The sequence below is a fragment of the Dama dama genome, chromosome 15, assembly GCF_033118175.1.
Source record: "Dama dama isolate Ldn47 chromosome 15, ASM3311817v1, whole genome shotgun sequence".
NCBI lineage: Eukaryota > Metazoa > Chordata > Mammalia > Artiodactyla > Cervidae > Dama > Dama dama.
Window position 1 is genome coordinate 60,578,051 of NC_083695.1, and position 24,359 is coordinate 60,602,409.

Below are 24,359 nucleotides of genomic sequence, written 5' to 3' on the forward strand. Positions count from 1 at the left end.
CTAGGTTGGAAACTGACTAACAAGCAGATTTCCTCTTGAAAAGCCCTGTTGAGCCAGCTGGTAACCACCTGAGTAGAAAGATTATTTTGACCAGGGAGTAAGAAGCCAGGGATTGGACAAGGTATTTGCTGGAGATGTGGCAGGAAGATGCAGAAACCTAGCTGTAGGGGAGAGAAATATTTTTTCTGCCTTTAACATTTTTCTCCCTGTAATGCTCAGGACAAATCTTTCTGGATCTGGGGTCAATGACAACACACACAGCAAGGAGTTCAGCCTCTAACATCAAGATTTCCATTTTACCAGTGATCTGCTCTTAAGATTGTGAAACTGACTCAAGGGGTAACAGTAAGTCACTGTTACCTAGATTCACTTAAAAAAAAAACCAAAAAACCCACTGTTTTTGCATTAGGAACAATGAAAAAGCAAGAAACGTTGTCAAATCGGGATGTTGAGAGGCAGGTTGAGGATCGGCCACTGAAAACTGTAAAAATAATACAAATGCAAACTGCAGAGGTGAAAATCAGGCAATTTATTGTAAACAGGATTACCCTAGCACTCCACCACCTACTGACTGTGTCACATGCTCTCTCTTCCACATCAACTCGTGAAAAAGACTTTTTAAAAAGTCACGGGTAACTGACACCTGAATGTGTTTCACAAATCTCCTTTATGCTGAGGAAAGAGCAGTGTCCAGGTAGTCTGTTATTGCTCGTGGACTAGTTTGGACCTATTGAGCTGAATGTGTAAGTCAGCCTGAGTGAGCCAACAGTAGCTGGAGAGCCTACGTGTACAGCAGACAACACTGGAGCACGCTCACCAGCGACCTCACTTTCCTGGAGACTACCTGGGACGCCTCTCAGAGCTCTTCACGTGACCTTCTCACAAAAATGACACTCAAATTTCACCCCTACCTTTTTTTGTAAAGAGCTAAGTTACCCGATAGCACATAATTTTCCACAGAAAAGGTTTAGGTGGGTTATTTACTCTTCCAGTGGTAGATTTATACACTCAGGACTCATTTTCGACCCCTCTCATATATATTTGCAGTTTGATGAAAAGCTGCATAGTCTACAAATGCATAAAACCAGAAGGGAGTGATGGTGACTCACACACCTTCTGATGGACAAAGACAAGCTTCGTACAAGGAAGCTCTTGAAGGTAAGGATAAAAAGACAGTTACAGCACCACATTTATCTGACAGTAGAAATGGAGCCCCGCTTTCAAAAGCAGCCTCCACGGTTGTGATTATCATTCTTGCCCCAAATTCAGACTATTTGGAAAAATGGCGAAAGTGAAACTTAAGATGTGAAAGAGACGTGACTCTACAGAAAGAAGTCCTGGTAAATCGACTCACATGGAAGTAAAATGTCACTGGAAAATACCATTCTTTACTTCGCCTGAGTTAGTCAACAACAGGACCACTTATTGTTACTAGTGCCTGTGTGTTTCCAATTTCTTTTTAAGTTTTAATAACAGTAAATATTTCAAAATGGCTGTTAAATATACAGTAACAATTTCATCTATAATTGTATCTCATGAAGAAAAAATATTTTTTAAAAGCTCACTCCAGTCATCATCTTTGTGTTTGTATGTTTGTGTTTATATATTCAAAAAACAACTCTTAAGGCAATATTAGACTGGGAGCAAAACAGGGATTTAGTGTCTCTATGGAGATCACACTATTTAAGAATCCAAGGCTTTCCTTTTTGTACCCCCCAAAAGGTGTCTTTGTACATGTTGCCTTTTATATTCACAACAGGGCAGATATTTTGGTTGATATACTGACTGTGATTTCACCATAGTAAAAAGTTACAGGTATTTAGAATAGCTGATGTTGGAAAAGCATGTCACACACTCAGTGGGATCTGAAGTTGACCCTATTTGTCTTTGTTAAATAAATACAGCAATGTGTTGATGGGAAAAAAGTGACACTGATGGAACACCGCAAACCAAGTATGAACAACAAGAATGTCAATATAATTCAATCAGAAAGAAACAAATCACAGTAATCCTGAGAAGTTCAGTTTGGGACAAAATTGATGTCAGGTAAGTCTGTATTTCTAGCACTGTAAATAAGTAGGGTGTTCTAGAGTTTTCCAGCATTTTACTAGTTTGAATAAAAAACATGTTCAAATTTTATAAAAAGATTAAAACCATGCCTTAATCAGCAATTTCACTAATAAAAGAAAATTACATTGCTTTGTTCATTATCTGCCAAATGTAATGTTCTCCATTATTTACATGAAACTATTAAGTAGAAAGCAAAATTGAGAATCAATTTTAAAAATGTATTACCTTTCTATATGTTTTGAAGTCTTTTCTGTCAACCTAGAGGCTTTTAGAAAAAAGCTAACATTTTTCTTCTGACAAATGACTATTTTACAGAATAAGGAAGGAAGATTCTATAGGAATATCATTCATCATTTTAAGTATTGTTATATAAGGGACATTTCTCTTAGTAATGAAAACTTTTAAAATATTTAAGAGTCATGTATTTTAAAAATATTCTACATCTATAAGATTTTGTAATTTAATTACTCTGGATTTTTAATATTTCTACATAATGACATTTGACAAGTTTTTTTTCTTTTTTTCCTCTGTCTCTCTAATAGTGAACAAGAAACTATTAAAGTGGCCAAGATGGTTTTCCTAGCCCTTGGAAGACTCAGGAATGCATCCACTTGCACTTTCCCGCCCACGGGGAATCTTCAGAGTTTTGCAGCCATGAAGTTAATATGCGGTTTCACAAGGGGGAACAGTGGCAAACCACGCTTGAACTCAGTCATGTTCTGAATCACTTCAGGCTGCAAAAAAAAAAAAAGTTTTCTCTTAGTGTATTTATGCAGACTAAACAGGATATAAACTTTATTTCTGCATATACACACTAGTTTCTGCACCATGTATTACATATTATACCTGCTGACTCTTCCTGGATCAGTAGGGTCAGAGGGTCTATGCAGACCTATGGTGAGAGTTCCCAGTGGGTCTCTGGGTTAGAGGGAAGACTTCTGGCTTCCCCTAGGTGCTCAAGGTCGGGCACACCAAGGGCTCAGGACTGTGGCTTGGGTGGAGTGGCAGAGGCCAGTGTGCCCACCTGGCAAGGGCCTGCTTATATTGCCAGCTTCCTCTTCTTCCAAGTAAATGCCAACTGTTCAAAATGATTAAAATTCACAAGCGCCAAGGAAAATGCGGGGACAAATGTGGCTGGAGATGACTCACTGCAGAGTAACACAACTGTTCAAGCTAGTAGATGAGGCCAACAAGGGCAAAGCCACTGGTTTTCCCAGCTGAAGAGTGAAGGAATGGCAACCTGGCCTTTAAGGGGGACCTGAAGTACATGCCCCGATACCTGGTGGCCTGAAACCTCTGGGTCTTATGTGTCCTGGTGAACAAGCTCCTTTTAAGTAGGAAGTCCTCTAACAGTGCAAGCTAACACGACATTTATGTTTCTTACTTGTGGCAAGGCTGGTGCTTGTGACAAATTTATATCATTTTGACATGGGAACTCTCCAACCACAGGACCTATTTAAAAAAAAAAAAGAAAGGTTTAATGCTTTGCACTCACCGCTATTTGTACACAAGAGCAAACAAACCAAACCAAACCAGACTCAGCTCACTAAAAAACTGCCCCAGGCCCAGTTCATGTCCTCTCGGATCCTTCCAGGCTGTGGGCTCCCAAGGCCTGTCAGCTTGTCCTGCCTCCCGTGCAGAAGGTCCCCAGCAATGGTTCAGGACCTCATGGTGCTCTAACAGCCTTGGCTGTAGCGGCTTTACTGCCCAGCTTTGACCTCACTGGTCCCTGAGGCTCTGGCCACCCGAAAGGACCCAGCAGAACCACCAAGAAAGTCGGGGGAGTCATCGGCCAAGCCGGTCAGAGACAGGAAATGGGAAGAACTGAGCAGATAGACTGCTCGCCTCCCTCCCCACATGCAGCGGCTCCATATCGCTCCTTCGGAGATGTCCTGCCAGCACTGGCTGTGTTCTCTGACAGAGCTGTGGCCAGCTCGGCACCATGCCATCTGGTGCCGGCTCGCCCCTTCACGGTCTCGTCTCCCTTTGCCCCTCCCTTTTGTCTTGATAGAGCAGATCCTGTCTCCAGGTAGCTCCCCTTCTGCACTCCTTTACTTCCTAGTGCTCTCTAAGGGATGTGGCTATGGCATGGGATAGCTATCATGTGCTGAAAAACACCCTTTAAAAAAGTCACTTCTTAGTACTTACAAGAATCCATTTCTCTGGCAAGAACATGGACGGATACCTTATGTCTCCTCGGGGCATCTACCGCCAACATTTCCTGGATGGGAAGGAGAGCAAGGTCATGCTTTTGCCCCACTAGGGAACTTAAAATGAGGTGCTGTCTTACGACCATAAAGAGTCATCCTGCACACAGTCAGAAACAGAAAAGATGCGTCCCTTTCTCTCCCCTCACTTACAGTATTTCATTTAAACTCTACAAACATTAGGAGGGTAGGCATCGTACAGATGAGAAAACTGGAGTGTTCATGCTCCTATGACTAATAAGTACCTGGATTGGGATTAAAAACCCAGCCTAGGACTCATCAGGGTGTGACCAGGGCTGCACCCAGTGATCTGAGGTGTGTGCAGAGACAATGGCCTGAGCTTAGGTAGGGGATGACCACAATGCGCGCTCCCCAGGAACCTCCCCAGGTTCTGTACCAGGGCACTGCTGCGGCTCCTCCCCTACCAGGAGAGGAGAGAAATAACATCTCTTGACTGTCGCCTTGTATCAGCCTCTTTCCTGTGTTAGACCACTTGATTCTCTTAAGCTAAGCATCACCATGATTCCTATTCTAGAGACTCAGACTCTGCGACACAGAGAGGCGTAACGACTTGGTGAGCCACACAGCTCATAAGGGGATGGGGTCAGAAGTGAGTATGCGCGTTCTCTCAATTCCACCACACTGCCTGGAGGGACTCCCTTTAGTCACTACCAAGAATGCCAGGAGTGGTACACTGGCAGAAGGATCCTGTGGGGAAGTGTCTCCTCCCTCTTCCCTTAATGATAGGTCCATATTTATGTCTTTTCCAAAAGGAAGACTCAAGTTGTGATGAAGCTTCTCCTGATGCCTCAGCCAGAAGTAATATTTTGTATCCTCAGAGGAAGAGACTAGCAGCAAAGTCAGACTGACTCACAGTTATTTACAGAACAGTTACTGTAAGCCTGGTCCTGTGCAGCTGCAATGGAAGCCGTGCTGAAGTTGCAAAGCAAAGCTGGCAGAACAGCCTCTTTTAGGAGCTCAGCCCAGGTTTGTCTCATCTGAGAGCATCTTACTTACTGGAGTAAAGTTTGCTTCCAAAGATGTATTCTTTCTTTATTTAATTTAAATTTATTTAATTGGAGGATAATTGCTTTAAAATATCGTGTTGGTTTCTGCCATACATCAACATGAATCAGCCATAGGTATCTACATATGTTCCCTCCCTCCTGAGCCTCCTCCCCACTCCTACCCACCCCAAAGATGTAAGTCTTGATCTCTTTTCACCCAAACCCTCATTGCCCTCTTAACCTATATCAGTTACAGAACATCCTCTTCAGTTTCAGACTGTTCAACTTCCTGACCAACTTTGGACAATCCTCATTTTTCTAAAAACCAACCAATTGCATTTTCTTGCAAACTCTATTCTAAGGAACACTAGAGTCCCAAGAGACATTTATAGGTATTCTGTACCAAAAAAAAAAAAAAAGTGTCCATAGTGAAATCAGTTTAGGAAATATTTTGTTAATCAAAACTAAACAAATATTGGGCTAAATAAATCTTTACTACGGGGGTTCCTAGAACTTTTTTTTTTTTTTTGCTGCATTGCATAGTATGCAGGATCTTAAGTTCCCCAACTAGGGACTGAACCCATAGCCCCTGCAGTAGAAGTACAGAATCTTAGCCACTGGACCACCAGGGAAGTCCCTCTTAGAATTTTTTAAAAAGCTAACATGCTCTGTGATTCCCCAAGAATGAGAATAAAGAAGAGTCATTCTCAAACTTACATGGTCACAAAACTCTTTTTTCCAGGTACCCCATTAGTATCTTATAGGACACGAGTATATTAGGGAAACCCTGTTCGTGATTTAGTGTAAGCTTGGTAATAAATACTCTCACTTTTTAAGACAAGAAAGTCACCTTATAACTGTTATTTTCACAAATTCAATAATCAGGTACCACTTGTAATTTCAAATAATAGAATTTGTTTCAATATAGAATAGAATACAGAATCTAGAACATAAAATTTAGAAATAGAATATAGAATTTAGAAATAGAATTTGTTTCAAATAATAGAATATTATTTCAAATAATTTCAAATAGAATTTCAAATAATAGAAGGAAAGACAAATCATCATTTCTTCTGGAAACATCACAGTATGTTATATTAGGTCATCATTCTTTTTGAACACACGTAACTAATAAACGTCTTAAAATACAAGTCTTAGGAACCAAAAAGTGCTGAACATGAGCACCCTCTTTTATAGGCAAAATGAGAACAAGTAACCAACCTCACAAAGTGTAACAGTCTTAAGTAGTAAATCAATCACAATTAGTACTTACTTTATAATATCAAGGAGGAAAACATACTCTTATTTGAAGCATTCTGATTAAACTATTTAAAAACCCTAAGGTTGCGTATTACTAATAAAGTGATAACAACAATAGAGACTATTTAGTAAATGCTGCTAAATGCCAATCACTTTACATACCTCATTTCAATGAATACTCCAATTAACCTCTATTTCATAAATACGGAAGCGTACAGAATTTGGCCAGGGTCACAAAGCTAGCTAGCTGGTGATGGAGCTGAGCCCTGAGTCTGTGCTCAGGGGCCATATGCTCCCGCTCCTGCCCCACAGACCACGGAGTGAGGCCAGCAGTTCTGAGCAGGGCTTGGGACAGCTTTCTGCCTGGCAGCCGACACGTGGGAGCCCTGCTCCCACACCAACTCTGTCCCTCACAGTCCCACCGCACCTCTCTCTCCACAGACACAAAGACTACCTGCGCTTATATTGAGCTGCACGAAAAGCATAAGATGTTATGGGAAAACCCATACAAATGTTTTGGCCAACCCAATATATCAGAATAGATTCTTATATAGTTTTTATTTTTTAAATGTGTGTTTTTATTACATACATACATACATACACATATACAGATATTTTGATAGATTTTATTTTTTAAAGCAGTTTGGGTTCACAGCAAAACTGAGTGAAAGGTACACAGGTTTTCCAGATATGCACTATCCGTTCACAGGCCTAGCCTCCCTCTTGTCAAAATATGTTTTTTAAAAGACTATCACTGCAGAAGAGCAAGAGTCATTTAGGATGGTAACTTGACCAGTCAGTCATTTCCACAGTCAAAAACGGCTCAGATCCCATTGCTGAGAAAGGTACCTGTCATTTACTGTCAAATTTTGAACCTAAAATTGCTACTTTCTTTCTTCTTGCTGAGGTGTTACTGGCTGTATGAATATCTGTTTGCACATACAGAAACCAGGAGCCTTTTCATTTTGCACAGGCTCTGGGGGGAGAATAGGTGTAATAACGGGTAGATGGTGCAAAGTCACCATTTCCTCTATGAAAGTATGAGCACTTCCAACTCAGGAGTCATTTGCTTTTCCTTACTCTCCCACACAGCACCAACAGCAGGGGATTAGAAATGATTAGCTTTCACTGCACAACTAATTTCACAAAGTCACTCTAATGAGAACTGCAAATATGACTCTTGTATTGACAGCTAAGATATACCCCTGAAAAATGACCTTGAAAAGCAGATACTATCCCTTCCAGAGAAATCAGCACAAGGCAGGACTGAACTCCTGATGAAAAACCTGGTGTCTAATAAATCAGGTATGAACCAGGAGATGTGGCTAAGGACACTAGGTAGGGTATAATTCTAAGGCACTATGGTAATTATAGAGTAGAATTTTGTTCCTTGCCCTAAAAAATAGACATAAAAGTATTTTACACAAATTAGATGCCCCAGTACATTACAAAGAATATATGTAACACTTTAGGTACAGCTCTATTGATACATAAATTTTTAATATCTGCACTTAGCATGGTTATTACACACATTCTATGCCCATTTAAAATTTATGCTACCCTTCTATAAATTCTGTTACGGTGGGGAAAATTTAGACAGTATAAACCTCTTAGAGCAGAATTGGGATAACTTTAATGGCAGTACCTCTCTTTTCTCCTGATAAACTTTATTAGGCACTTAAAACAACAATATCTCTAGTGTGGAATTAGCAGTAATTATAAATTACTATATATATAATAGACAAACAATTAAGATCCTACTGTATAGCAGAGGGAACTACATTCAGTTAACCTGTAATGGAAAAGAATATGAAAAAGAATAACTGAATCACTTTAGTGTATACCTGAAACTAACAGAAGGAAAGAAGAGGAGAGAGGCGATTGCTAAAGGCTTTGAGGTTTCTTTTAGGGGTGAGAAAATTTTTCAAACTTGTTAGGTGATTATGGTCATACATTGTGACTAACGAGTGACTATGAATATACTAAAAACCATTGAATTACACATTTTAAATAAATGATTGTGTGGTATGTGAATTAAATTTCAAAAAAAATAAATAAATAAAAAAGGAGTTAAGTGCTTTGGAAAAAAAAGGAAAGTGGTCATTTATTTTTAAAAGGAGCCAAGCGTGCATACTAAGTTGCTTCAATTGTCTCTGACTCTCTGCGACCACATGGAATGTAGCCCACCAGGCTCCTCACTGACACCTAAATCAGTGGAGAAGATGTATAGTTGGCAGAGATTGGAAAATAATCTGATTCTTAAGTTCTATTTGTTTTCTTTACTCTTTCTTTCCATGATAAGCTCACCAATGCTCTCTGTGGGTTGGCGTGGGGAACAGACAGAAAAAACAAGAGGGTAACCTAAGTAGGTGGTCTGGAAGCGGGGAAGGGCCACCATAGTCCTTGGTCCAGACGGAGAGGAAAACAATACTGAGTTCAATAGGGACTGTCTCTTTTTCCTAACAGTAATAAGTCTTGAAAATACTTAAATCCATAAAAATGCCTTCATAAATCCTGCCTGAATGGGTTCAAAGTGGCAACACACAACAAAAAGCATGTAACATTTTCTTATTGGTCAAAGTCTAAATATGTAAAGTGAATTTACCTTATAGAATTTGATAATATCTTCCTTGGTAAGTGTCTTCAAATAGGCAACTTCTATATTATCTGAAAAAGAAATCAAACAAGAATTTATTAAAATTTCCACTTTAAGCAGCCCAGAATACTATACTAAATGACAATATTCTTCACTCCAACACTCTTAAATATCCATCTTTTTGAGTGATCAATTGCTCCAGAAAGTAGTAAGGGAAAAAATTTCAAGTAAAAAGTAAGAGGACACCCTGGCTCTCTATGGGTGAGCTGTTGGTTCCTGGTCTAGTCATTTCAGGTTTTTTGAGCCTCAGTTTCTTCATCTGGAAATTGGGTATAAAAACCACCTAACTGACAATCACATAATACCAGGGTACAGGGCAAATGCTCAGTAATTGGTAGTTACTATCATCATTAACAGTGAATCCAACTGCTAGAAAAATTACAGGTAAGGAAACAGAGGCCCCAGAAAGGCAACCTGGCTGAGATCTTTGGCTTGTCTGTGTCAGAATGAGAACACGACCCAACCCCTCTGACTTCGAGTGTAGCTGAAGTTAATCTCTGCTCTAAGGAAAAGGACCCTGAGAAGCAGGAGATTTTGGGGAGTATAGCTCTTCTAAATCTAAAAACACTGATAAATCTGGGGAGATCCTTAGAGGCAGATGCTTGAACCCTGGTGCCTCGAGGACAGCACTTGTCTCAAGAGAATTCAATCTGCACATTTTCTGTTTAGAGCTATGAGAAATAGATGCTTACATATCTGTGCTCAGAGTCTCAGAGACATACCGAATAAAGTGAAATCAGATTTACTATTAGTGCATTGTGATGAGATACAGATAGATTCAGCCCTAGTTTTAGAGAGAGAGAGAAAAAAAGTTTCTAATAGGAAATTGTTGTTACATTAAATATAAGTCCTTTAGAAGTGCTACCACCTCGTCCCAAACTGTCCTGAAACATCACCTATGAAATGAATACCATTTCACAGAATGGCATCAACGCCCTCAAATGTTTCACTTCCATGCTGTGAATATGGGGGCCCTGATCATGCCTTACCTCTGTCAAAATTATACTGCTGGGAGATGATCTCCCCCCAATATTTAGCACACTCTGCAGATAGCTTCTTTGGTTTATCTAGTCGACGGATTGCTAATGCTTGGATGTGTTTTTGGAAGGCCTCTTCTGTCATGTCCTCTATGGACTTTTCCATGGTAATTAAGAAAGCTTCCACTCTGCTTTCTAGGTAATGAGGTGGCTTTTCGGACTGGATGATAAACCGTAAGCCCTGTATACCGTTGGCTCGGCGTGGCCCGCTGAAGACGATATAGCCTGAAACACAAACACCAGCCAGTCAGGACCATGGCATCTCAGACATGGGTCACTTTTAATCTTTCAAAAATTATCCTGTCAAAGCAAATACAATCTACTTTAGGACTTTATATTATTCACCTCTGAAGAAATCAGCAATGAAAATATCTTCAGTTCCTAAGGACAGGGCAGAAGAGCTCTCTGAAGAACAGTTGGAAAGCTGGAGGTCACAAACCCCTATTCATTATTCAACATTCCCAAGCACCTCACTGTCTGTCAGTTAATCCCCTTCAATCCATGTTAAAGTTATTCTCATCCCTATGAAATGCTGAACTCATTTCATCCCCTAACCATTGTCCTAGCTTGGTTTCCTTTCACATCCAAGCTCCTTATGTGAACTTGCCTTCACTATTGCATTTCTTGTTAGATAACCTACCCCTGGATCAACTTCATTCAGGTTGCAAATCTTTAGAGACCAAATAACTGAAGGTCATGTTCCCATTGTGAGCTCCTCTGCTACCTCCCATCTGTATTGTTCCTAAACGCACTTGTGGCTTGCCTCCTCTGCTTTGCACCACACCTCACTACCTTCAGCATCGCCTTTAGAGTTTGAACACTCAGTAGCATTTGCCACACTGTACTACAATTATTCCTTACAGGTCTGCCTTCCTGATGAGATTGTAAGTTCCAAGAAGGGAAAGACCATCTAAAACTTACCCATTTTTTCAGTCCAGCATCTATCATGGTGGTTTAAAAAAAGATTTAAAAAGTTTAAAAAAGTTTAAAAGTTTAAAAAAAGATTGCTACTTTAAGAGACTCATCCAAATCCTTTTTCATTGGTTATTCATTGAGCCCGTTGTTTTTTTTTTTTTTTTTTTTGATTCATTGGTTATTCAAAGCACATTACTGGGGCTTGCTTTTTTTGATCAAATTTTCCAGGATCTCCAAGGCTTTTAACAGTGCCTAAAACTGCCTGAAACATTTCCTCAAAAGACACTTACTGTGACTTCTTGTATGTGCCCCGGGCTTGGGATACAAAGATGAATAAAAAATACCTGACCTCTTAAGGAACCTAAAATTCAGTAAATCTAAGCATCTCTGGATGGCTTGTTTCCCACCTTGTCACCCGCAACAGCCTGCCCTTAGCATCCATTTCCTCCACCCAAAATGACCTCTATATAGATATATATGTGATGGAAACACACGTCATCTCCTTAAGAACTGCTCTACTGTCCCTGAGATAGTAACTGCTTATCTTCCAGAAGTGGAGTCCCCACAAGCATCCTGACGGGGGCTGCACATGTGGGCACATTCTCGAGGACAACAGCTACTCCTCAAGGAGTGAGGGGCCCCGCTGTGCCCTGCTGCCCACTCACCCAGCTGCTCCTTGGTGCGCAGGGTGTTGAAGCAAGGCTCGGAGATGATCTGACAGAAGAGCTCCAGAAACATGTTCTCTGAGGTGCTCTGCATGTCGGTTTGGTAGTATATCTCAATGCCGCAGTTATTGTGGACTTCATTCCTCTGCTGATACACAAACCATCCTCCTAGGAAGTTTCAATAAGAGAGCGACATGTTCAAAAACTTCTTTAAACAAACTTACTGTTTTGTTTGTCTGTATGAAGTTGTTCAGTTTGGTTGGTGTCTTTTGGCAGTTCCAAACTGCAATTAATTCATTAAGAATGTGAAACTCAACTTACCCAAGGGAATACTAATACAGTGATCTGTACTTGGGAGGCCCTCATAAACACTCAATGACTTTAAAGGGCAGAACACTTGTAAAAGATCCACTTTATGACTAAGTAAATTTTAATGCTAATTGAGATCATAGTTAATGAAATCTACAATACAGTGTACACACTAAATTAGAACTAGCTAATATCTTTTTTTTTTTTTTAAATAATTATTTATTTTTTTGGCCACACTGGGTCTTCATTGCTGCTCGAGGACTTTCTCTGGTTGTGGTGAGCAAGGGCTAACTCTTGGTTGCGGTTTGCAGGCTTCTCATTGCGGTGGCCTCTTTCGTGGCATGGTGTGGGCACTAGGGCATGCAGGCTTCAGTAGTTGTGACAAGCCATCTCAGCAGCTGTGGCACATGGGCTCAGTTACCCTGGGGCGTGTGGAATGACACCAGGGATCAAACCTGGGTCTCCTGCATCGGGAACTAGCTAATATCTATAAGAAACTCAATAGAAATACAACCTATGCTTTAATAACCATGCATAACAATTTTTTAAACCACTAGTTGTACCATTATCTATTTAGCATTCAATTCAATATTGTTTACCAACACCCACACTGAAGGTCAATTCACAAATTTATACATATGTGTACAATGCATAGAGATGCCCCAGTCTGACATCTCACTTTAGAGATGAAGAAACTGAGACCCTGAGAAGTGAGCAACTTATCCAAGGACATACAGTTGCATGATGGAAAGCTGAGATATGCTGATCAAGTACTTCATCAAAGTTATAAACAGATGGCCATGATTTATGATAACTATTTCATGAGCAGTAAATGTGACTGAGCAAATACAATGTTTAGTAATTGCCTGATTACCACATTCAATGGTTTTTGAATGGCAATTCCTGATTCTTCCTCTCTGCCATGCTGTAGTGACTAAGGAAGAAGCTTAAGTTCAAAATGAGCCATCACCTGGTCTGTGATGACCGGCTATGCAGGATAGTGGCACAGTGCTCAGGTGTCTTGCAACATTCAACAAAGAGATCCTGAGGTAACGCTTTAGTAGCTGCTCAAGTGAGCCAGACACAGACCCCAGCCCTTCAGAAATGTACAGCCTACCAAGGGACATGGAGATGCACTTCAATCCCAATGTGAGAGAAGTGCTGAGTTGCTTAAAGAAGGAAGGTTCAGAAAACCTGTGCCGGGAGGTCAGAAGAGGAAGCAATTACTTTTAAAAAAAAAGTTTAAGGAAAAAAACCAATGCTTCTTATCACTGGTCTAATATACTTTCCACTATACAATTCTGAACAATATTGAAAATAATGCTTAATGAGTTCTATATCAAAAGAAACCACTGTTAATGCAAAAGTAACCCAACACTGCAAACTCCCATATATTATTATCAATTCTTTATGTCAATTCCTATGGGCTCCTAATTCTAATTTCCTTTTTTTTTTATAAATAAATTTTATTACATGCTTCCCAGTCAATACTTCTTTAGTTCTGTGATTTTTTTTCACTTCTTCACTCCTCTACACTCAATTACCAGTCACTTCCCAGTATCATTCTCATCAAAATAATGGCCTGCCTCCAATTTCACCTCTTTGGCCCTCCTGTAGATAATTTTCTTGCAGAATTATCTATCTTAAGTTATAAATTAGTAGAGAGTCCCAGCAGATCTTTACCATAAAATTATATTTTATCATCCAAGTGACTTCAACCCACCTGTAATCACACACAATATTATGTCAAAGCAGTCCATTCCCAAAGATAGAACATTTCCACTTACTGTCTGGGAGCTGAACTTCTCTGTACCGAACGAGCTGACTCGGAAGAAGCGGTTTCGTATGAGCATGTTCAATAAGGGTGTCTTCAACCATCTGCATGATTCCTAACGCAGCCTGTGGAGAAAGGCAGGTCATGGCACATTACAAACCCATAAATGTATCTTGATTAGACAGCAGCCCATGCAATATGAAAACAACATGTGTGTTAAATAAACTAACCAACTTTATCAAAGTGGATTTTAAACCTTAAGTACATTTGATCCTGCTCAAATAGATAAAAACAACTTGTTGATTTGCAACAGAGTTAGTAAGGTGGTAGTGAGGAGAAAGAGAGACCCAGACAATCATCGGCACCAATCTCGATGTTGGAGCGGAATCGCTGATGGAAAGTTGGTCTTAAGTGAATGGCCCTCACCACAGATATTTGGGGTTACAGCAAAGCAAAAAACGTAAGCATGAGGCTTTATTCTGAATAAAACTGACCCAGGGAAGAATCCTTTCTCAGCCACTTAACAGCACCCAACCTTGGCATATTGTTCTGGAGACAAAATAGTGAAGTGGCAGAGAGTATGGGCTCTTGAGACAGACTACCATGGGAATTCTAAATTCTGTTTAGCTTTCCATGTGCTAAACACTTGGAATGTACTATTTATTTTAATCCTTGTACATAATATACTGATAAAGAAACTGAGCACAGAGAGATGAAGACACTTTCAGAAGATTATATAACTTGTAACTGGCTGAGTCAGGATTTGAAGCTGAGTCAGGATTTGAATCAGGCTGATTCCACACAATATGCTCTTATCCACTATACAGTCCTGCTGTTCTAGAGTAGGGACCATTATTCCCATTTTCTCCAGTGACCACACGAGGCAGACAACAGAGAAGGCAGCCGTGAAAGTAGGTCCACAGTTAACCAGGATCATTCAGCTCTTCGTATACCCTCCCCTACCTTCCTGCACAGGGCAGAGAAGGCCGAGTCAACACTAATGTATATATAGGCACACTGTGGTGGTTACTCAGTAGTCTTAAATAGGGTAAAATTTCTGTTGCAATGATCCATAAAAGATTACTAAAACCTCAATCACCCACCTGCTTTGTTATATTTCCATGGAGAAGGGCTTCAATATGCAGCCGTGACAGGAGTTGAGGTATGAAGGCCTTAAGGCGAGGAAGGGTGACATCTGCAAACAGGTGTAAGAAATTGTAAGCTCTACCTATGAGGTCTTTTTTTTTTTTAAACTGAGATAATTTGAGACTTACAGAAGAGTTGCAAAAATAGCATAGGGAGTTCCTATATACCCTTCACCCAGTTTTCTCTAACGTTAAGATTTTTCACAACCATAGGATGCTGATCAAATCTAAGAAGTTAACACTGGGACAATACTATTAACTAAAAAATCTACTTTATTTGGATTTCAGTTTTTCCACTGGTAACCCTTTTGAATTAGTGGTGTTGGAGAAGACTCTTGAGAGTCCCTTGGACTGCAAGGAGATCCAACCAGTCCATCCTAAAGGAAATCAGTCCTGGGTGTTCATTGGAAGGACTGATGTTGAGGCTGAAACTCCAATATTTTGGCCACCTGATGTGAAGAGCTGACTCTTTTGAAAAGACCCTGATTTTGGGAAAGACTAAAGGCAGGAGAAGGGGACAACACAGGGTGAGATGGTTAGATGGCATCACTGACTCAACCGACATGAGTTTGGGTAAACTCTGGGAGTTGGTGATGGACAGGGAGGCCTGGCATGCTGCGGTTCATGGTCGCAAAGAGTCATACACAACTGAGCAACTGAACCGAACCCTTTTCTGTTCCAGGATTTAATCCACGATCCCACCTTGCATTTAGTTGTCATGAGTCCTTAGTTCCCTCCCATCCTTAACAGTGCCTTGGTCTCTCTTTGTCTTTCATAACCTTTAAGATTTTTGAGCAGTACTGCCAGTTTTACAGAATGCCCTTTATTTGGGCTTTAATAACTCAATTATTATATTGGATTTATGTACTCCTAGGAAGAATACCCAGAGAAGGCAATGGCACCCCACTCCAGTACTCTTGCCTGGAAAATCCCATGGACGGAGGAGCCTGGTAGGCTGCAGTCCATGAGGTCGCTAAGAGTCAGACACGACTGAGCGACTTCACTTTCACTTTTCACTTTCATGCGCTGGAGAAGGAAATGGCAACCCACTCTAGTGTTCTTGCCTGGAGAATCCCAGGGACAGGGGAGCCTGGTGGCTGCCATCTATGGGGTTGCACAGAGTCGGACACGACTGAAGTGACTTAGGAGCAGCAGCAGGAAGAACACCTGAGAGGTAATGTGTCTTTCTCACATTGGGGGCACGTGATGCTGACATGCTCTAACAGATGATGAAAACACTGACCACCTCATTATGATGTTGTGTGCCAGATGTCTGTCCAGTAAGTCCTGAACCATTTTAATCTTTTGGTTGTAATTAAGTAACTAATGTATACTTTTCAAGCAACTAGGGAAAGCCACCAGGGAAGCCACCCCACCAATGCCTACTTTTCTCATTATAATTTAAATACTTATTTTGGAGGAAATACTTTGAGACTATACAAATATCTTGTCCTTACTTAACTTTTATCCACTGATTTGGTGTTAGATGGTTAGATGGCATCACTGATTCAATGGACATGAGTTTGGGTAAACTCCAGGAGTTGGTGATGGACAGGGAGGCCTGGCGTGCTGAGGTTCATGGAGTCGCAAAGAGTCCGACACTACTGAGCGACTGAACTGAACTTCAGTAAAGAAGAGTTGTCCCTTTTCCGTTAGGACACTATGCTAATAAATGCTACAATGGATGCTAATGCTAGTGATTAAAATTTAAAGACAGACATAGGAAGGGAATTAACAAGTGCTTACCATGTATGTATGCATCAGGCATTTTATAGATGTTATAAACTATAAATTACATGCTATTATTTCTGATTTTAAAGGTGAGAAAACTGGAATTCCTTGGCAGTTCAGTAGTTAGGACTGCATACTCTCATTGCCAAGGGCCCAGGTTCAATCCCTGGTCAGGCCACAAGCTGCACAGTGGCCAAGCGGGGGAGAAAGGTGAAGATACTAAACTTAAGAGAATTTAAATTTCTTGTCCAAAGTCACTAAGCTAGTAAGCTGCAAAGCTGCATTTGAATCTTGACCTAATTCCAAAGTACATATGTGTTCCACTCCACTGCACTGCCCTAGAAGGCCCTTTCACTAGACCCCCTCAGCACTCAGTCTCTTTGCCGCTACAAAAATAATCTGCTTACATTTGCCAATAGACTGGAGCACCTTGATCCAAGAAACCCCACCTTACTGATCATTTTTAAATCTCAAGCACCTGCAGTCTGGTGCCTGGTGCCGAGCAGGCAGTCAGTAAATGCTGTTCTAGTTAATCAACTTTATAATCTATATTCCTAACCAGTGCCTGAGGCAACCAATAAAATAATGACCTTCAATACTTTGCTCCCGACTTGTCACTGAAGACATCAAAGGCACAGTGATACATAATAAGTAAAGATTTGTCATAAAAGATTATTAAAAATTCAACAGTATTCTTTTTTCTTATTACTGAGCATGTAGGAAGGAAGATTAATTGGTAGCACAATGCTGAGAAGTGGAAAAGATAAAACAACAATAAAGGATGATATCAGTCTACATTCTTTCCAGTAAAACCCTGGAAGTAATTTCATTCCATTGAATAGACATTCGTTAGACACACACTGAGGGCATAATATAAATACTAAATAAAAAGAACAAACGGAAGGCATAATTCACTGCCCTTGAGGAATCTAGGACTTTCAGGCAAAACCTCTGAAAATTAGATTTAACATTTTAGGAAAAAAGCAACAGAAGATGACTCTTTAGGCTAATTTACATAATTTCCACTTTTAAACCAAACTGAGCAGATCTACAGATGCTGAAGCATTCTTTCTATGTGATAAGACTTTTCTTTTAAGCTCAGCCCTTTATTCCTTTTCTGAAAACTTCAATATTAACAAGGTAAATTCTTGGGTCAAAACACTGTCATTTGCAGAAATCTATGAACAGTAGTAACTAACTGTTGTAGGTCCATGTTGAAAAAAAGCAAATGTGGTTAAACTGCCTGAATACAAAAGCCACTTCAAAGGCTACCACTGTTTTTGTTAAAAAAAAAAAAGAAAAGAAAGAAAGTATACACAGCTGGCTTTTTTAATGGAACTATAAGTTATTAGAAAGCATAAACAGTAGGTAATAGGATAAACCAAAATGATTTTAGGAAGACAATCAAGAAAGCATCAAGCTATAAGCAGAAAGAGTCTCACCATCCAGGGCTTCTTTTAATTCATCTTTAGTCCAGGCTACTTCAGTCATCAGCAAGCGGAGGTAGTACATGGCGTGTTGATGAGGCTGTTCAGCTCGGAAATTGTTAAGAGATCGCATATACTAGTGAGGGAAGACAGGGGTCTGTTAATTTTATCCCATCCTTTTAAAATCATTTCTAAAGAGCAGCTATAATCAAACTTCAATTTGCATAAATTGTGTGCTACTGGGATGTGGGATATTGGCTTCTTCCTCCTTTTTGAAGTTATGTGATTAGACAAACTCCCCTCTGATCCTTAAAATAAAGAGCATGCTTTTCCTTTGTCTAGCCTGCTCCCTTACCCCCAGCATCTGACATGTACTTCCTTCACATGTACAGCCTTCACTGTGGGACCTCATTCATCCCTCAGAAGCTATCCCCAGTTTTCAAGGCCTCCATCTCTTGGCATCCTTTAATTCTTCACTACAACGTCATCCCCAAAGCCTAATCAAGAAACATGGCTATGTGTGTGTGTATATATATATATATATATATATAGTACTGAATCTTCAGTTGAAAATTGATGATAATTTCTCTGGGTGTACAATGAAGGTCATAGTTTGGCTTTTAAAGCAGCTATACATCCCATATATCCACTATTGGGCCAGCTATGAGTTGAATTTAAGTGGCAGATACATCAAGCCTAAATAGTCTGCCCTAATGTGACAAGGCTATCATGTCAGGCTGAAGTCCCAGCCTGTAGAATCAAGCTTCTTCTTAAATGGAGGTTGAAATCTTAAAATCTTTAAGGAGTCCCTGAAAGCTACTAGATCTACCTCAGTTTCCCTTCTGAAAGAAAGTGCATTCCTAGCTCTTAGGCCCTATAGAGAAGGAGGCCAGGTGTTCACCAGACTCTCCCAGGCTTTCTTTCTGGGAAAAATATAGGATCTAGCAAAGATAGGATGAAATGACTAACATAGAGTTATGAATGCTTCTTTTCCTCCTCACCTCTTTCTCAACAATGTTCATAACATGGCAATATTACCTGATGAATTAAAAAAATAAAAATAAGTTCAGAAAACTTACTGCCTCTTTGATAATTTCAAATCTTTTTTCATCAATCTCAAAGGTAGCCATTTTCTCAATGATCTTCTTTAGCAAAATTGGCTGCTTGTCATTGTAACCTTTCACCGAGAGCTACAGAAAGAGTTCAGGATATTAACAGTCTAAAAATAACATGAAACAACTTAAATTTGACTTTTAAACATTTAGGAAATCCCCAAACCAGGTGTATCAAAATAAAAATAAAACAAGTTTAATGAATTTCCTTTCTCATAAATATAGTTTAACATTTAGGAAGATAACATTAATCATCTTTATTTACTAAGACCCAAAAACATATTTTTGCTTTTCCTAAACAAAAACAATAACAAGAAAACTTACCTGGTGCCAAACTATGGCAGCACACACTATATCATCAAAATTCAAGTTCTCATTAAATCACATTAATTATAGAATGTACTTTAATGTACATTATGTAGAACTTTTAGAACTTTAATGTTCTAAAAGAATTTCTAAGGAATGGCAGGCTTAAGGTTTTTATAGGTGTGTTAAGAAGGTAAACATCATAGGGGAATATTATCTAGCAAACTATTGGATATGCCCCCAAAGTGTTTATATTTAAATATTTAAAAAAATCATCTTTTAGGAAATCAAGCAGTCCCAATTTCGTATTATGTGGCATTTTGCCACTTTCCCTGTTCTGAGCTGCCCAACAAGGATCCGTACGTCACACCACTTGCTTGTTTAAGGAGCTCTGCTGACGTACCAAAAGCTAGTGGCAAGACAGATGTGGAGTAAGGGCACCCTGTATGTACCGCCTGGATTCTGCCTGAGGATAATATAATAGCCTCTGAAACCACAACATTTTGAAAAGCAGGGAAAGCCTATTTTCTACTGTATGTTGCCACATGGTGGCACCCACAGCAGTAGAGAATACACTGCAACTAGAATATCTCTGGAAGTCTCTACCTGATGAAAACTGATAGGCAAGAACCTCAGCAAGAGTGAAGGTCACTGACCATGGACAGCACATCATGAACTGTGGGAACTAGACTGACAACTAGCAGGAAGCCCATTTTGTCACAAATTAAAATGATTAACTGAATGGTAATATGCTACTAAAAGTCAACAGTAAAAAATTAGCCATAGATTATTATTTTCCTATTTGAACTTTACTTTGTTCTCTGGGCTCCAAATTTCCCTGGTCTCTGAGAATGGTTAAGTTACATACATTCTTATACATTAAACAGAAACTACCAGAAAAGTTGCTTGTGTGAAGAAAAAAAAAAATCACTGCAAATAAAATTTAAAAAACCTAAGACCTTTTGTATAGAATTAGAGCACACAGCACATGCTCTCATTTTAGTTTTTATGGAAACATACAATACATTTTCAAGAAAAGTGAAGATGAATGTGTGCCAGAAGAGGAGTGTTAATTTGGAAATGAGGTGTAAGTTTGGAAACATAAGAGAAATGATTTCAACAGAAAGGATCTAGTTATTTCTTGCGATGCATTTAATAATGCTTATTTTAAAACACATTTAAAGTAGTTAATGCTACAAAATAAATTAAATAAAAATGTCAGATGTGTTTGAACACAGGAACTTACTACTACTGTCAACAGAAAAAAAAACAACAACAAAGAAGCTTATAAGTAAAACTGAGCACCACAACAGCAACTATAGGTATCTTTCACTTACAGATGCTAATATATTCAAATACATGGGAAGAACAACATGCTTTCAGGATTAATATGTTAAATGTTCTAAGCAGAAGAACATGCAAATAAATGTAGCATACAAACATGTTCACAAAATGCACTAAACTCTTACTTAATCGTTTGTTAGTGGAACTAACACTAACTTGAGTTCTCCAACCATTAAAAAGGTGCAAGGAAAAAACCATCAATCTTCTTGGTTTAAAATGCAGAAGTTAATAGTTTTCCCAAGCTCAACATAATGCTTCAACGGTGTGACGCCTTTTCTTTGGTTTTCATTTTACTTACAAGTATTGCATTCATTCCTGATGCAATGCCATAGCTCAAACCTGAGAGGCGTGCTGCATATGTATACTCTTTTAAATCATCCTTCAATAACCTGATAAACAGGTATGTCATGTTGCAATGGAGAGGATCAGCATAAATGTAGCGACTAACAAAAAGAAAAACAAAAGAAATGCTTTGATACCTCAAGCAGTGGCATGGTAATGAAGAAACATGACCGAAGAGTATGAATATGCAGCCTCATGATCTAAATTTCTAGGGAAACAGTATAAGCTAACCTTCTGTTTTACAATGGCAGGAAGACTTCATTCTCTATCGTCAAAGACCAAGACTTCAGATACAGAATGGGTGAGATCTAAACCTAAATCAGGGTCCAATTTTGTTTTGAGGAGAAAAATATGATGATCTGATGAAAGATGTTTAAAAAAAAAGAAATCAAGGAAAATTTGCATAATATGAATGGTATATTGCTGAATACTTAAGAGCTAACTTAAAAATTAAATGATAAGAAAATATGATTAGCCACAAAGATTTTTTAAAAAGAAATTAAAACTCATACCCTCAATCAAAAATGCTTCCATCAAATCAATATAAAAAATGTTGATGAGTGGAAGGCTCTAAGACGTGGGTACTTACATACATCCCATAGATGGTATTTTGGAGGTCATAGCTCAAGCCTGCTAGCTCTGCTGCATATGCATACTCGTTGAGTGAGTCTTTGAGGAGCTCAAGGTACAAATAGGCCATGTTACAGTGCAAGGGGTCCACATAAGCAAATGGGCTGGAAGAAAATGTTGACAGTAAAATAGCTGATTTATTACTTCCCAATGTGATATGGCCTTTCGAGATGGATCAAGGGCCTGAACACTGGTTAAAATAACTTCCTGAAGATACGCTTTGAATTCTTGAATCTATCTCTTCTCATGAGTAAAAACAACAACAACAACAAGATGTCTAACAAAGAAGCTTGAAATGTGCCATGTGTACTGGTAGTAGTGAAGAGGGAAAAGGAATTGCTTATTACCCTAGATGGCGTGGCAGAACTGACAAGTTAGAAACACTGGGTAGGTGAGGAGTAGGAACAGGACAAAATGCATGCCTACGTTTAGGCTGGTAGGAGAAGGCATGGCTGACAGAACTGACACAGCATCTGCACATCCTCTTTCTTCCTCTAAGCAAGCCATACATACCCACGGTGGACAGAAGGATGAGACTGAGAAGTTTGTGTGTGCTATGATTACATAAACTTCAAAGAGACAAACTGAGACTTGAAAGAGAAAAATTGACACCTGTGAAAATGTTAGCGCATCTCTGAGTTTCCACCTAAACCAACAGACTAGAACACTGTCAGTAAAGGAATGAATAATATCCATCACATAATTGCAGCCAGAACCAGGAAAAAAATAATAACATAGGAAATTTTTTTTTAATAAAACAGGGAAATTTTTAAGTGAGAAACAGCAACAAGAGAGAGGAAACAATTACAGAGCACAAGACTGCAGAGATCACCTAATTTTAAATCTTCATTTCTCAAATAAGATCATTTTCCTCATGTCACCTGGCCTGGTAGGAACAGAATTAGGATTCAGATTTAAATCAAATGACCTATTCATTTGACTATGTTACACTGCTTACCTTTATGACAAGGAAGTAAAAGATTCCTTCATTCAACATGTACTACATTCTTACTACAATGTTACGCACTCCTCTGGGTACTGGGAATAAAGAAGGAACAAGTCAGGCAGAGTTCCTGACCTCACAGAGTTTAGAGTCTAGTTGGAGGAGGCAAATAACACATTTAAATATGATACATCAGGTGGTTATGGTGTTATGGAGAAAAATTATGCAGGGTAAGAGGAAAAGGAGTGATAGGTAGGACAGGAAGATTACTAATTTCTATAAAATTGCTAATCAAGGCCTCTCTGATAAGGTGACATCTGTGCCTGAGAAGCAAAGGAGCAAGCTCTGGGGATATCTCAGTGGAGAACTTTCCAGTCTGAGGAAACAGCCAGTGCAAAGGACCTGAGGCAGCCTCTTGGCTTCGTTTGTCTGGCAGCAAATTTTAAGTTTCATTTTATCCATAGCACAGTAAATATAACCAATGCACTGAGAGCAAAGCAACAATTTTATCAAAAGCTGATAATGAAGTAGAAATAGGGGTAAAACGCTTAGCCCCAGAGAAATTAATATCAAAGAGAAAATCCCAAAGCTATACAAACATTCTCTACCTGGGAAATCTAAACAGTACTCTGTCATTTAGTTTTTTAACTATTTATTATACACAATGACAGATTTCCTTCTTTAGGTAAATAGCAGTTCAGAAACCTTACTGGCACAGCTCACAAAAACAAAAGCACCAAAACAAGAGAGAATCCTCAAGAGGGCTTGCCCCCACAGCCACCCTTAGGGGGAAGTGAAAAGCCAGACAAAGCCAGATCTGGGAGTTCAAAGCCATAGGGCTAAAGCTCAGAACACAATCCCAAGAAGTGCTCTGAAACACCAGCCTTGCTGGTGAACTGGAGAGAGTCCTAAATGAACTTTTAAAAGAGAACATGATTCAAGTGGAATGCTTAAATCCTGGTTCACTTGTTCATTTAAAACATATTATTTTGTAACCAGATGTTATGTGCTTAAATATGGATCACAGAGTTTTAAAATCTATATGTATGCATGATACTATCCTATTTCTGAAAAGATTAAAAGGATGTATACAAACAGAAAATTTCTATAAGAATGTACAAGAAACTTAACAGTGTTTACCTCTAGAGAGACCAGAACACCAAGATGGACTGGTGGGAAGCAGACATTTTAAATTCTGAGAACTACGCTGGGACGCTTAGAGAATGCGAAAATGTCAAATGGTCTCTCAAAAGATATTCTGAAGCCAAATCACAAAAGCCAAATGGCAAAGTGTGGCAAGCTGCTTAGAGTGTTAAAAAATATCACTTTTAACTATCAAAAACTAAAACCAGCTTTGTAATATTCTTTGCCAATAGTAAGCTATAATCAGAAAGTTCAGGTTTGATATTTAAAAAACAAAACAAAAAGCAACAATCTCTGTGCAGCTCTAGATAATCTATGAATCTCAGGCTATAAATA

General features: G+C 39.2%; 1 protein-coding gene across 2 annotated transcripts in view; it reads right to left on the reverse strand.

The window, feature by feature from the left end:
- Positions 1–514: 514 nt before the first annotated feature.
- Positions 515–24,359, reverse strand: part of IDE (insulin degrading enzyme) — a 93,122-nt gene continuing 69,277 nt past the window's right edge. Inside the window, exons 15-25 of one of the 2 annotated variants that reach the window (XM_061162187.1) lie at positions 21,264–21,408; positions 19,283–19,393; positions 18,219–18,339; positions 15,004–15,095; positions 13,914–14,025; positions 11,818–11,985; positions 10,190–10,462; positions 9,150–9,211; positions 4,219–4,291; positions 3,455–3,522; positions 515–2,804 (exon numbers count right to left, since the gene is read on the reverse strand). In XM_061162187.1, the coding sequence (XP_061018170.1) occupies positions 2,709–2,804; positions 3,455–3,522; positions 4,219–4,291; positions 9,150–9,211; positions 10,190–10,462; positions 11,818–11,985; positions 13,914–14,025; positions 15,004–15,095; positions 18,219–18,339; positions 19,283–19,393; positions 21,264–21,408 (1,321 nt within the window). In that variant the 3' untranslated portion in view covers positions 515–2,708. Of the gene's footprint in view, positions 2,805–3,454; positions 3,523–4,218; positions 4,292–9,149; positions 9,212–10,189; positions 10,463–11,817; positions 11,986–13,913; positions 14,026–15,003; positions 15,096–18,218; positions 18,340–19,282; positions 19,394–21,263; positions 21,409–21,896; positions 22,042–24,359 lie in introns of both variants that reach the window. The other variant, XM_061162186.1, reaches the window with a different exon arrangement.